This window comes from Diachasma alloeum, unplaced genomic scaffold (assembly GCF_001412515.2).
Source record: "Diachasma alloeum isolate Michigan unplaced genomic scaffold, Dall2.0 Dall_scaffold_00340, whole genome shotgun sequence".
Lineage (NCBI taxonomy): Eukaryota > Metazoa > Arthropoda > Insecta > Hymenoptera > Braconidae > Diachasma > Diachasma alloeum.
Window position 1 is genome coordinate 583069 of NW_021680479.1, and position 11566 is coordinate 594634.

Below are 11566 nucleotides of genomic sequence, written 5' to 3' on the forward strand. Positions count from 1 at the left end.
TTTTTTCCCCCCCCCCCCCCCCCGCCCCACCCCTCCCACGTGTGTAATTCAAACGCGTATGGAAATTGATATGCATAAAGAAAGTGCAGTATGACCTTTACGAGAATTCCGATGGAAATGGGTTTAAAGGAGTCGATGTGATTATTTCAGCTGTTGATGTGTGTCGCTGAAGTGGTGAGGGGACAGTACAATGAAGCGGATATCGGAGCTTTACGGCAGGGGCCGGGAGCCAGTACCAGATTGACGGGGAGATTTGCACCTAGGCAGAGCGTGAGGATTGGCACTCCGGTGGTTAGCAGTAAAATCCGACGGCCGATACCTTTGAAGTAATTTTTTTGCGCTTTTGGGCAAATTTAGATGTCGAGGGAGGACGAGGGGATTTTTCGGGAATTTCAAGAGCTGAATAAAGGGGGGGATGCTTCCCGTGTCCTCAGAAAAATTGTCATTGCTGAAATGTAGGAACTTGAGACGAGCATTTTTCTTCAATAGCTTGAATAGTTTGCATGATTTTTTGACTAATGAGAGGTATAAATGAGAATTATTTCCCTGATGCGCACACATTCGGAGATTTAAGGCACTGGAAATAATTTACTTTTGTTGAATGCGTGTGGGGAAATGTTAGGAAATTTAATGGTTTATTTTATTTTATTTTTAGCTCAGTGGACACTTCTTGGAAATTTTTATCATGGAGAAATTTAGTTGCATTGGAAGTTCGAGGGATTTTGTAATTGGAAATTTAATATTCTGGGGGAAAAATCTGTGGAAGCTGTGAATTTTGATGCAATTGATGCACGAGCATTAACAGAAATCATGAAATTTAGAGTTTTGATTTAAAATTTTGGATGATTTGGTGCTGAATGTTCATGTTTGATTAAAAGTTCCAGGCAAATGGGGAATTCTTGCCTTTCAGATGTTCAAAAATTCGGAATTTCGTTAAATTTTCAGCGAAATCTGAAATTTTATCATTTTTTGACACTTGAGCCTCGACAAAATGAACGTTCGCGAGAAAAATTTTACCATCTTTCATTCATTTGAACATACTAGTAAAAAAACTGAAGTTCAAATTAGAAAATTGAGCTCAGGACAATTTAATTTAAGTCAAAATCCAGGAGAGAAAAAAATGAAAAGAATAGATTAAACAGATTGAAGAAAAAAAAAAGAAAATTCAACATTTTGAGCAAAAATCAATGGAAGTTGTGAATTTCAATACAATTGTTTCACGAACATAAAAAAAAATCATGAAATTTCAAGTTTTGATTAAAAAGTTTGGATGATTTGGTACTACAATAAATATTTTTGTTTTGATTGAAAATTCAAGTAAATTGAGGAACTCTCGTCCTTCACCTGCTCGAAAATTTGTAATTTCACTGAATTTTCATCGAAATCTGAAATTTCATGATTTTTTGACCCTTAAACTTCCGCAAAATGAAGATTGATCGCAAAAAATCTGCCATTTTCCACACAATCGACCATATTAATCAAAAACTGGCGTGCAAATAAAAAAATTGAGTCCGAGACAATTCAATTAAAGTCAAAACCCCCTGGAGCAATTTTTCTTTTAAAAACCCGTTAAACAGATCAACGAAAAAATTTCCAAAAATCCAACCCAAAGGCTCCGAAAAACAATTTCACTAACTACATAAAATCCTCACGATTTCACCCTATTCTCCCTATTAATCTCTAAATGCTCATCAAAAACATTAAAGAATTCTGCACTCAACATTGACAAATTCAACTCTACTCAATCAATTACAAAAAAAAACTAAAAATCCAGAACAAGCAACCCCAACTTGTTTGACTCCACCCCAAGAAAAAATATATGAAAAACATATATAATATACTCCAATTTTGTATATTCTTCGAATATGTATAAGATTTATATAAAATATAAATTTACATCTGTTTCATATCTATTTTATCTAGGGGAGAGTGGGGTAAAACGGCCCCTTTTGATTTTTTCAAAAATGTTAACAGCTCATTCAATTTCAAATAAAATGGAATAATTTTTTTTCCATGGAAACTACACGTCGTCCCCTTTAGAATGAGCTTAGACTAATCTCAATTAATGAATCTGTTCCTGAGCTATGAGTATCACAAAAAAGTCAAAAGGGGCCGTTTTACCCCACTTTCCCTTATTTTCTTTTTCTTTGTTACATAAAATAGATATGAAATACATGTAAATTTATATTCTATTTTTTTTAATTTATTCAGCCACATGAATGCCATAAGGGCTGTTATTGTAACTATTAACAATATAAAATTTATATTTTATATAAAATATATAATTATCAGAATTCCGTATACNCTCTCACTGTCAACAATTTATCATTCAGATCGCGCCCAGTGGCAGCGGAGCCCCTGGAGATATCCCCCTTCAACCTCCGGAACACGCGTCCAGTCTTCATTCCGCCGACACGCGAGCCCTCGACCCCTCCCCCGCAGCCGCAGCAGGACCAGCCAGTGAAGCCAGTGAGCGAGGAGCACGAAGAGGAGCCCGAGGACGCAGCGCAGGCGATCTCCAGCCTGGGCTCGATCTCGCAGCCCTCAGCCCCCTACATCCCCAGTTTCTTCTCTTCCCAGTCGACCCCTCGCCCCGAGCCGCAGATAATCCACTACCGCCCGACGGCGTCGCGACCCCCGCCCCCTCCCCAGCCGCAGCCCCTCCAGGAGCAGAACATCTCGCCCGTTCAGTATCGACCGCAGAAGCCCCTGAAGATTCGCAAGCCCATTGAGGAGGTCCACGAGGTGCGCGTTCCCATAAAGCAAACGCAACTGGCGTCCAACAAAAAAACGACAAAGTCGGAGTATCGGGGGAAGAAGCCGGTGGCTCAGGTGATTCGAAGGTGGCGCGAGGACAACGAGGACGGCTCCATCACCTGGGGATTCGAGAACGACGACGGCTCCTTCAAGGAGGAGATCATCGGCGTCGACTGCATAACCAGGGGAAAATACGGTTACATCGATCCTGACGGCATACGAAGGGAGTACACGTACGAGACTGGGATAAAGTGCGACGCTGATCAGGAGGACGAGGAGGAGCAGAATGGATTCGTTGATTATTCGGAGAATAAACTAGTCCTACCCAGTGGCAAGACCATCGATCTGTCGAGCATGGGGAAGAAACAGGCGCGCAGACCTGGGCCCATTTACAGGAATTGAAATATGACGGAGCTCTTCTGATTTATTAATTATTTGATTAAGTATTTTTAATTGAAAGCATGTAAAGTCTTTTGTACAAAATGAAAATGTGTCGATAATCTTTGGAGTATTTTTTTTTCCTTTTGGGGATTAGGTTTCGAGTTTAGTATTTATGGTGATTTGATCATTTTTTTATCCAATTTATTGTGGTCTTTTGATGGGGAGGATTATCATTCATTAAATGAGGATGTTAATCCTTGATTAATAAATAATACATGTCTTTATTTCATTTGTCGAGGCTGTGGCAAATATTTTTCTGCTGAAAATCGATAACTATTTATCATTTTTTAAATTGAAACCTGAAATTCCACTTTTTTCCATTTTCTTTTCTTTTCTTCATTTATGTAAATAATTCAGTTTTTCTTAAGCACTGCTATTTACATGAATAAGTGATGTGCATTCGTTGAAATTTATTGGTCCACTTTATTTCTCAACTTAATGCATTTTGCATAAAAATAATACTAAAATCGTTAATTTTTAATGAATTAAATATTAAGTAATATCAATTTGTATTTTTTCAATGAAATGAAATCGATCGAATGAATATATTACCTCTATAAATTATCAAATATCAGGTGTGAAATTGAAAAGTGTACGAAGTACTAGTAATTCACAAGCATTTTGCAAAAATATATCTTACAGTCTTAATGATACAAGCCCATCTCTATCGTTAGCCATTGAAGACGAGGAAAAATGCAGGAGTAATAAGGAACAGGCGATGGCTCGCTCAATAAATATCTCGAAGTGATGCAACAAAAGGCCATTACATAATTAATCTCATCTAGAGATTAATGATCTCCGATTATTAAGCCCCAATTAAGCCGAGGAGATACGTTCCGCATGACAATTCTTCTCATTTTATTTGAATTTTTGGATTAATAGGCTGGAGATGTTACTGTTGACGTGTTTTTTGTGATCTCGTGCTCTCCCTGGGCTGGGGCACCAGTTTTAAAGGCCCTGAACTTCAGCCAGGCGTCGTAACCATAAAGGCACATGGCACAGAATCCAAAAAACTGAAAAAAAAATTTTTTTTTAATCACAAATATACAATTGCATTTTTGCTTCCAAATGGGTTCTCTTTTTTAAATTCTTATTTCACTGTTCTCTTCTTCTATTTTTTCATGTCGTAGTACTATCATCAATTGAAATGTCATCAAAATTTTTCGTATTATTTCGTTCTGTCAAATGATTCTACATTCAGATCCTCTCAAGACTCGAATTCGTTTTCAGTCCGGGTTTAATCGAGGTTCAATCAAGGTTTAATCAGTGTATAGCCGGGATTTAATCAGGGTTTATTCAGGATTTAGCCAGAGTTTAACCCAGGTTCTGTCAGAAGTTAGTCGGGAGCATGAATCAATATGAATAAGTATTCAACATAATAGACTGGTACCTGAGTTTAATAGAGATAGAGATTTTTATATAAAAAGCTCATGACGGTATTGTGTAACTTGATAAGCAATGATGCTGTTCTCACCATTTTTCAACTTGATTAAGAAGCCATTGAAATATACTTTTCAAGTCCTGATTTAATTGCTGTTACTGATAATTCTTTCAGTAATCATGAAAAAACCGATTTTCTCTTTCAAATCGCATAAACAATGTGCTGTAACTCAACAACCAACTGTGCGATCCCCATCATATTCTGATAGAATCAAGAGGGTATTGTTATCAATTTTTTGAGCCATTACTAATTCCATTTTGATGACAATTTTTAGAGCAATCGTTGAAAATTCGATTTTCGAAAAATATCAATTTTTTCGAATCTATGAAAAATTGAATTTTAATTGGTGTCAATGAATAGAACTTATGAAAGTCTGTATTTCATGAAAAAAATTATGAAATTGAAAACTTAAAGTTGAGTGATTACAAAGTTTTCATTCAGAACCAAAAACAGAATTTTTTCTTTCATTGAATAATCACGATGAATACATGATAAATAAATATCATTCGTATTCATTCATAATTTCTTCTGTATTATTGATCAACAGTGAACATTACGATTGACCAAAAGTGTAAATATTCTCAATATAAATAACTTTTACACTTTCAAGAATTAAAAATATGATTCTATTTCAATAAAAAAAAAAATTTTACCGCAGCAACTCCATATCCTTCACTGATTGACGTGTAATCAGCTGCTAGTGATGCAGCTAATAGGTAAAATGCAGTCCAGATTCCACAGAAGATCAATTCCTGGAAGAAATAAGTCATCAATAAAGACGAAATATCTTTTAAAAAATTCGTTCCACTAATTCCCAACTAATTCTTATGCTATACGTAATTATCGGAGTTGGTGTGTCCTACTGCGAGGGATGCTATGAGGTGTTACTGTGGAGTTACAACTTGAGGATTAAATTCAGCCCAGAGAGTTACGAATTACGTACCTGCGAAACTCTCGTGCCTCCCTTTACTGTTAATCATAATTGAAAAATCAGAGAAATAGTCAAAAATTGCTCATTTCTCCTTCATGATTGAGTTTGAAATAATAAAAGTATGTGGGTGAGGGTGAGTGGAAATGATGTGTGAACATTTTGTTCTGTAATTGAGCTGAATGTAGAGCAGGAAAATAGATCGGTGCTTACTATTTTAATCCACGGTATCCGGTAGAATTTTTCAACCACGTGAAAAATGTACAGTGCGAGGAGAATACCGGTGAACCAAAATCCGCCCATTGCAACTGTGTTGAACCAATTCCCACGGCTGTCATTGCTGTATCTCGACACTGTTATGCAGATAAATCCTAATAGATCTAGTATCTAAAATCGTTAAAAAACATTGGAGTGAACAAATTATTAGAATAAAGTTGTAAAATAAAGTATTGAATTTTAAATTTAAAAAAATATTGAATTTTTAATATTCTTTTTTTTAGGAGAAAATGTCAAAGGAGATTTTTTTATTTTTATGAAATTCTTCCTCTTATGAATTCTTCATTTCTTTGAATGAAATAAAATGAAAAATTGAAACGAATGGTTTTAATGGGAATTGATACTGTGATGCAGATAAATCCTAAGAGATCTAGTATCTACAATAGTTAAAAAACATTGGAGTGAACGAATTATTAGAATAAAGTTTTAAAATAAAATATTGAATTTTAAATTTAAAAACATATTGAATTTTTAATATTCTTTTTTTTAGGAGAAAATGTCAAAGGAGATTTTTTTATTTTTATGAAATTCTTCCTCTTATGAATTCTTCATTTCTTTGAATGAAATAAAATGAAAAATTGAAACGAATGGTTTTAATGAGAATTGATACTGTGATGCAGATAAATCAAAAGAGATCTAGTATCTACAATAGTTAAAAAACATTGGAGTGAACGAATTATTAGAATAAAGTTTTAAAATAAAATATTGAATTTTAAATTTAAAAACATATTGAATTTTTAATATTCTTTTTTTTAGGAGAAAATGTCAAAGGAGATTTTTTTATTTTTATGAAATTCTTCCTCTTATGAATTCTTCATTTCTTTGAATGAAATAAAATGAAAAATTGAAACGAATGGTTTTAATGGGAATTGATACTGTGATGCAGATAAATCCTAAGAGATCTAGTATCTAAAATCGTTAAAAAATAATGGAGTCAACAAATTATTAGAATAAAGTTTTAAAATAAAATATTGAATTTTAAATTTAAAAAAATATTGAATTTTTAATATTCTTTTTTTTAGGAGAAAATGTGAAAGGAGATTTTTTTATTTTTATGAAATTCTTCCTCTTATGAATTCTTCATTTCTCTGAATGAAATAAAATGAAAAATTGAAACGAATGGTTTTAATGAGAATTGATACTGTGATGCAGATAAATCCTAAGAGATCTAGTATCTAAAATCGTTAAAAAATAATGGAGTCAACAAATTATTAGAATAAAGTTTTAAAATAAAGTATTGAATTTTAAATTTAAAGAAATATTGAATTTTTAATATTCTTTTTTTTAGGAGAAAATGTGAAAGGAGATTTTTTTATTTTTATTAAATTCTTTTTTTTGCCGAATAACTCCTCATGAAGATGATTAGTTAATTAACAGAATGAAGTAAACATAAAAATTGACACGAAGTGTTTAAATGAAAATTGAAACTGTGATGCGAATAAATTTTAAAAGATTTAGTATCTAAAATTGTTATAAAAAAACGTGGAATAAATAAAGTATTATAATAAATTGACTTCAATTTTTTTAGTAGAAAATAGCAAAGATTTGTTATTTTTATGAAACTCTCTGTAACATTTATATCTCTTGAAATTCAGTCAAATTTAAAAGAGAAAGTAATTAATCATTGAAAACTTTGAGGAAAAAAGAGGAAACAAATTTTTAAAATGAAAGTTAATTTTATGATTTCAATCCTTTGACGTTTAAAAGAACAGATCAGTGATTTTCTCACCACTTGTGCGACTTTGAGCATTCCCGGAAGTGTCCTGATATAAGAAACATCAAGGCGAATATTCCTCTGTTGAGTTGTACTGCTGGTGGTGACTGTCGTAGTAGTCGTGTGCTGTCCAGGAAATCCCGACTCCATTTTCACTGATTTATTCTTCAAACAAAATTCCCGAATCAACTGATTGTCCAACTGGGACGCGTCAGCCCGAGAATTCCCTTTAACTCTTCATTACCCTGAATAAGTAATTGAGTTACGTGGGGGCGCGTCTAATAATAATGACTTGTACCGCGTGGGACGCGTTCGGGGGGCGTCATCCCGCGTGGAACTGACTTTCAAAACGAAATTCACGTGTTTGATAAGAATTTCTCCGCAATAAAAAGGCATTCGGCACGAATTTCATAATTTTGATTCCGAATGGAAACTTCATGATCGCTCCACTTTGCATAAATTTTTCCGAATTTCATAAATTTTTTCATGAATATCGACTTTAACAAGCTCCATTCATTGAGACCAATTAAAATTCAATTTTTCATACAGAATTTTTCCGCAATGAAAAGTCATTCGTTACGAATTTCATAATTTTTTATGAATATAGACTTTAATAAGCTCCATTCATTGACACCAATTAAAATTCAATTGTTCATGCAGATTCGAAAAAATTGATATTTTTCCAAAAGCCGATTTTTCAACGATCACTCAAAAAATTGTCATCAAAATGGAATTAGTCATGGCTCAAAAAATTGATAACAATACCCTCTTTTCTATCAGAATATGATGGGGGTCGCACAATTGGTTGTTGAGTTACAGCACATTGTTTATGCGATTTGAAAGAGAAAATCGGTTGTTTCATGATTACTGAAAGAATCATCAGTAATAGCAATTAAATCAGGACTTGAAAAGTATATTTCAATGGCTTCTTAATCAAGTTGAAAAATGGTGAGAACAGCATCATTGCTTATCAAGTTACACAATACCGTCATGAGCTTTTTATATAAAAATCTCTATCTCTATTAAACTCAGGTACCAGTCTATTATGTTGAATACTTATTCATATTGATTCATGCTCCCGACTAACTTCTGACAGAACCTGGGTTAAACTCTGGCTAAATCCTGAATAAACCCTGATTAAATCCCGGCTATACACTGATTAAACCTTGATTGAACGTCGATTAAACCCGGACTGAAAACGAATTCGAGTCTTGAGAGGATCTGAATGCAGAATCATTTGACAGAACGAAATAATACGCAAGATTTTGATGACATTTAAAGTGATGATAGTACATGCCATGAAAAAATAGAAGAAGAGAAAGTGAAATGAGAATTAAAAAACAGAACTCATTCAGAAGCAAATTCATAATTTATTATCAACAATAACTACACTCATTGACAACAAAAAGATCGATTTCTTCACTTGTCGGTATCTCCCGTTCGAACGACGCGATTTGAATGAATCAAAGTCTATATTACCCCCTGAAAAAATGTCTCCCAAATGAAAGAGAAATCGCGAAAAAATAGTGCATTTCATTCCTGCAATTAAATGTCTTATCTCTTCCGATTAATCCCCCTTCCTTATCTCACGAGAAATAATATTGATCATCAAAACGAATCATAACACAAACATAAATCGTCTCCTCTGCACACGCAGAATACAAAAGCCTACCAAATTAAATATTCAAAATGAAAAAAAAATGTCTCGCAGGTTAAACACTACTTTCACTTCTTCCTATTTACGAATATGAGTTTTCCGGAGTCGTAGTTTCGTGGATCGATGGACTAGCCCCGCAACGGCGTAAGCGAAAGCATAACAATGAACCCCCATTGAATGTCCAATTAATCAAATCGATAAAAAAACCACCGGTCAATGGGCGATCGAACCCGCCTCTCTGACCAACTGCGATTGTTACTCACCACTTGAGAGAAAATAAAAAATAGTTATCGCCTGGATGCGGTAATACGATGATCTAACTCGCGTCCTTCGCTCCCTGTCTCGCTTTACAAACCCCGGAGAACTCGTATATTTTCGGTAAATAACGGAAAACCAGTTTCGAGTATCAAAAATGCGACATCCACTCTTTAAATAATTTCCTCATTAACAATTGAAATTTTTTTGAATTTAGTGCAAGCCGAATTGTCAATTAAAATCGACGGATATATATGGCGCGGAGTGGGGTGTTAATCAAATATTATTATGGGAAATTCTACGATACCTCTGGAAAAATCGCAGGAATTGAATGTTCTGTTGTGTACAGCTGCTGTTCGTGAAATATACAATGAATGCGCCTCAAAACCCACTTTTACACTGTGTGACTGCGTTGCGCGGCAGATGCGAATGTCTTTCTTTCCTCTACCAAGAAAATGCCATGAAATTCCCTAGGGCTTGCATAGTTAACGATGGAATACTATTTTTTATTTGTTTATTCATATTTTATTTCGAGATGATTGTTTTGATTAATTAATGACTGTTTTAAACGGTAAAGATTAATTATTCGTGGGAATTTTTCAGGAACTATTTGAAACAGTGTTTTTCGGGGTAGAACTGGTGAAGTACTATTTCATCATTTAAAAACGAAAATTTCATAATTTGAGAATGATTCCAAATGGCATTTTTTTAAACTAAAAATCAAATACTGTTTCATTTGTCGTGTTTCAAGGGATTACTTCATAGAAATCTAATGAAATAGTATTCAAAATAGTTATTTCGGGGTAATTATGCAGTCAAACTAAATACTATTCTCTCATTCGTGCTTCGAAAACTGAAATTTTATTGTAACGATGAATTAAATTGATTAATTCGCAAAAATCAGAAAATTGATTGCAAAATTGATTATTTGCGAATTGATTAATTCGCAAATTCATGAGTAAAAAACAGAAATTATTTCATACAATTGTTCATGAATTATTCTAAATAGTATTTTTAGCAGCGAAATATTGAAGTCCTATTTTATAACAATATAAATGATTCCAAATTGAATTTTCATGATTAAAAATATTTTCAAACTATTTCTTTCTCACTTTAAATAATTCAATAGCCCCAATAAATAAGTGATTGAAATAGTTAAAAATCAAATTGTGTTTTCTCGTTTCAAAAACTGAAATTTCATCATAACGATGAATTAAATCTACTAATTCGCGATATTTCATGTATAAAAAACAGCAATTAGTTCATGCAATTTTTCATGATTCATTCCAAATAGTATGTTTTTTCGATCGAAACATTGAACTCCTATTTTATAAATTAAAAATAAAAATGATTCCAAGTAGAATTTTCCCGATTAAAAATCAAATACTGTTTCGAATGAAATCGAATTAAATACTATTAACAATACTTATTTCGAGTTAATTATCGAGGCATGCTGAATACTATTCGTTCATTCCTGAAAATTGGAAAACTAAAATTTTATCATAACGACAAATTAAATTTATCAACTTCCTATATTTAATGAATAAAAACAGAAATTATTTCAAATAGAATATTTTTCATCTTTCGTGCTTCCAAAATTGAAATGTTATCATAACCAATTAAATCCGTCAATTCGCGATATTTTACGAATGAAAACCAGAAGTTATTCCAATCAAAAAAAATTTCCTCATTAAAAATATTCCCCCACTATTTTATTTCTCGCTTCACCCACCTCAAACCGCCCAATAAACAATTGATTGAAATACTGACAACTATTTCGAAGAATTCAAACCCTAGTTTCCTCAGTCCTACCAATACCCCTAGGCGCCACCAGCGCCGCCCCCCTCAGCTAAAAAGAAAAATTAGTCATTCGCTTGCTGTCCTCCATGACAACGTCGCACTCGTTCGCTCCGTTCTGTTCTCTGCATTTTTACGCCGCTCGATTCCACTCCGATCTGATAAATCCATCGAGAAATCCGTAAGCCACTGCATTAATTGCCCCCCCTCGCCCCCACATAAGTGAGCCATCACATAAGTGAGTCGTATGTGTTGACTACGTGGTGCGTGAGTTGGAGTCACCTCGAGGCTTGTCCCCCC

The 11566-nt window shown here is 33.7% G+C and overlaps 2 protein-coding genes across 2 annotated transcripts in view; one reads left to right on the top strand and one right to left on the bottom strand.

Moving 5' to 3' along the window:
- LOC107040695 (proline-, glutamic acid- and leucine-rich protein 1) overlaps positions 1 to 3257 on the top strand; it is a 4746-nt gene extending 1489 nt beyond the window's left edge. Inside the window, exons 2-3 of the mRNA XM_015260892.1 lie at positions 151 to 326; positions 2334 to 3257. Coding sequence (XP_015116378.1) covers positions 151 to 326; positions 2334 to 3159 — 1002 coding nt within the window. The 3' untranslated portion in view covers positions 3160 to 3257. The remainder of the gene's footprint in view (positions 1 to 150; positions 327 to 2333) is intronic.
- Positions 3258 to 3322: 65 nt separating this feature from the next.
- On the bottom strand, positions 3323 to 9877 carry LOC107040696 (CKLF-like MARVEL transmembrane domain-containing protein 4). Its single transcript, XM_015260893.2, has 5 exons — positions 9777 to 9877; positions 7573 to 7722; positions 5781 to 5954; positions 5293 to 5391; positions 3323 to 4211 (listed from the first exon to the last, which is right to left on the bottom strand). The coding sequence occupies exons 2-5, from the start codon at positions 7705 to 7707 to the stop codon at positions 4074 to 4076; spliced, it is 546 nt and encodes a 181-aa protein (XP_015116379.1). The 5' UTR covers positions 7708 to 7722; positions 9777 to 9877; the 3' UTR covers positions 3323 to 4073.
- Positions 9878 to 11566: the final 1689 nt, after the last annotated feature.

Excerpts from the sequence above, each read along its gene's own strand:
- LOC107040696 (XM_015260893.2), bottom strand. The coding sequence starts at position 7,707 with ATGGAGTCGGGATTTCCTGGACAGCACACGACTACTACGACAGTCACC. Across the intron at positions 5,392-5,780 it reads GGATACCGTGGATTAAAATA|GAATTGATCTTCTGTGGAAT; the intron begins GTAAGCACCGAT and ends TATTTCTTCCAG. Across the intron at positions 4,212-5,292 it reads AAGGATATGGAGTTGCTGCG|TTTTTTGGATTCTGTGCCAT; the intron begins GTAAAATTTTTT and ends TTTTTTTTTCAG.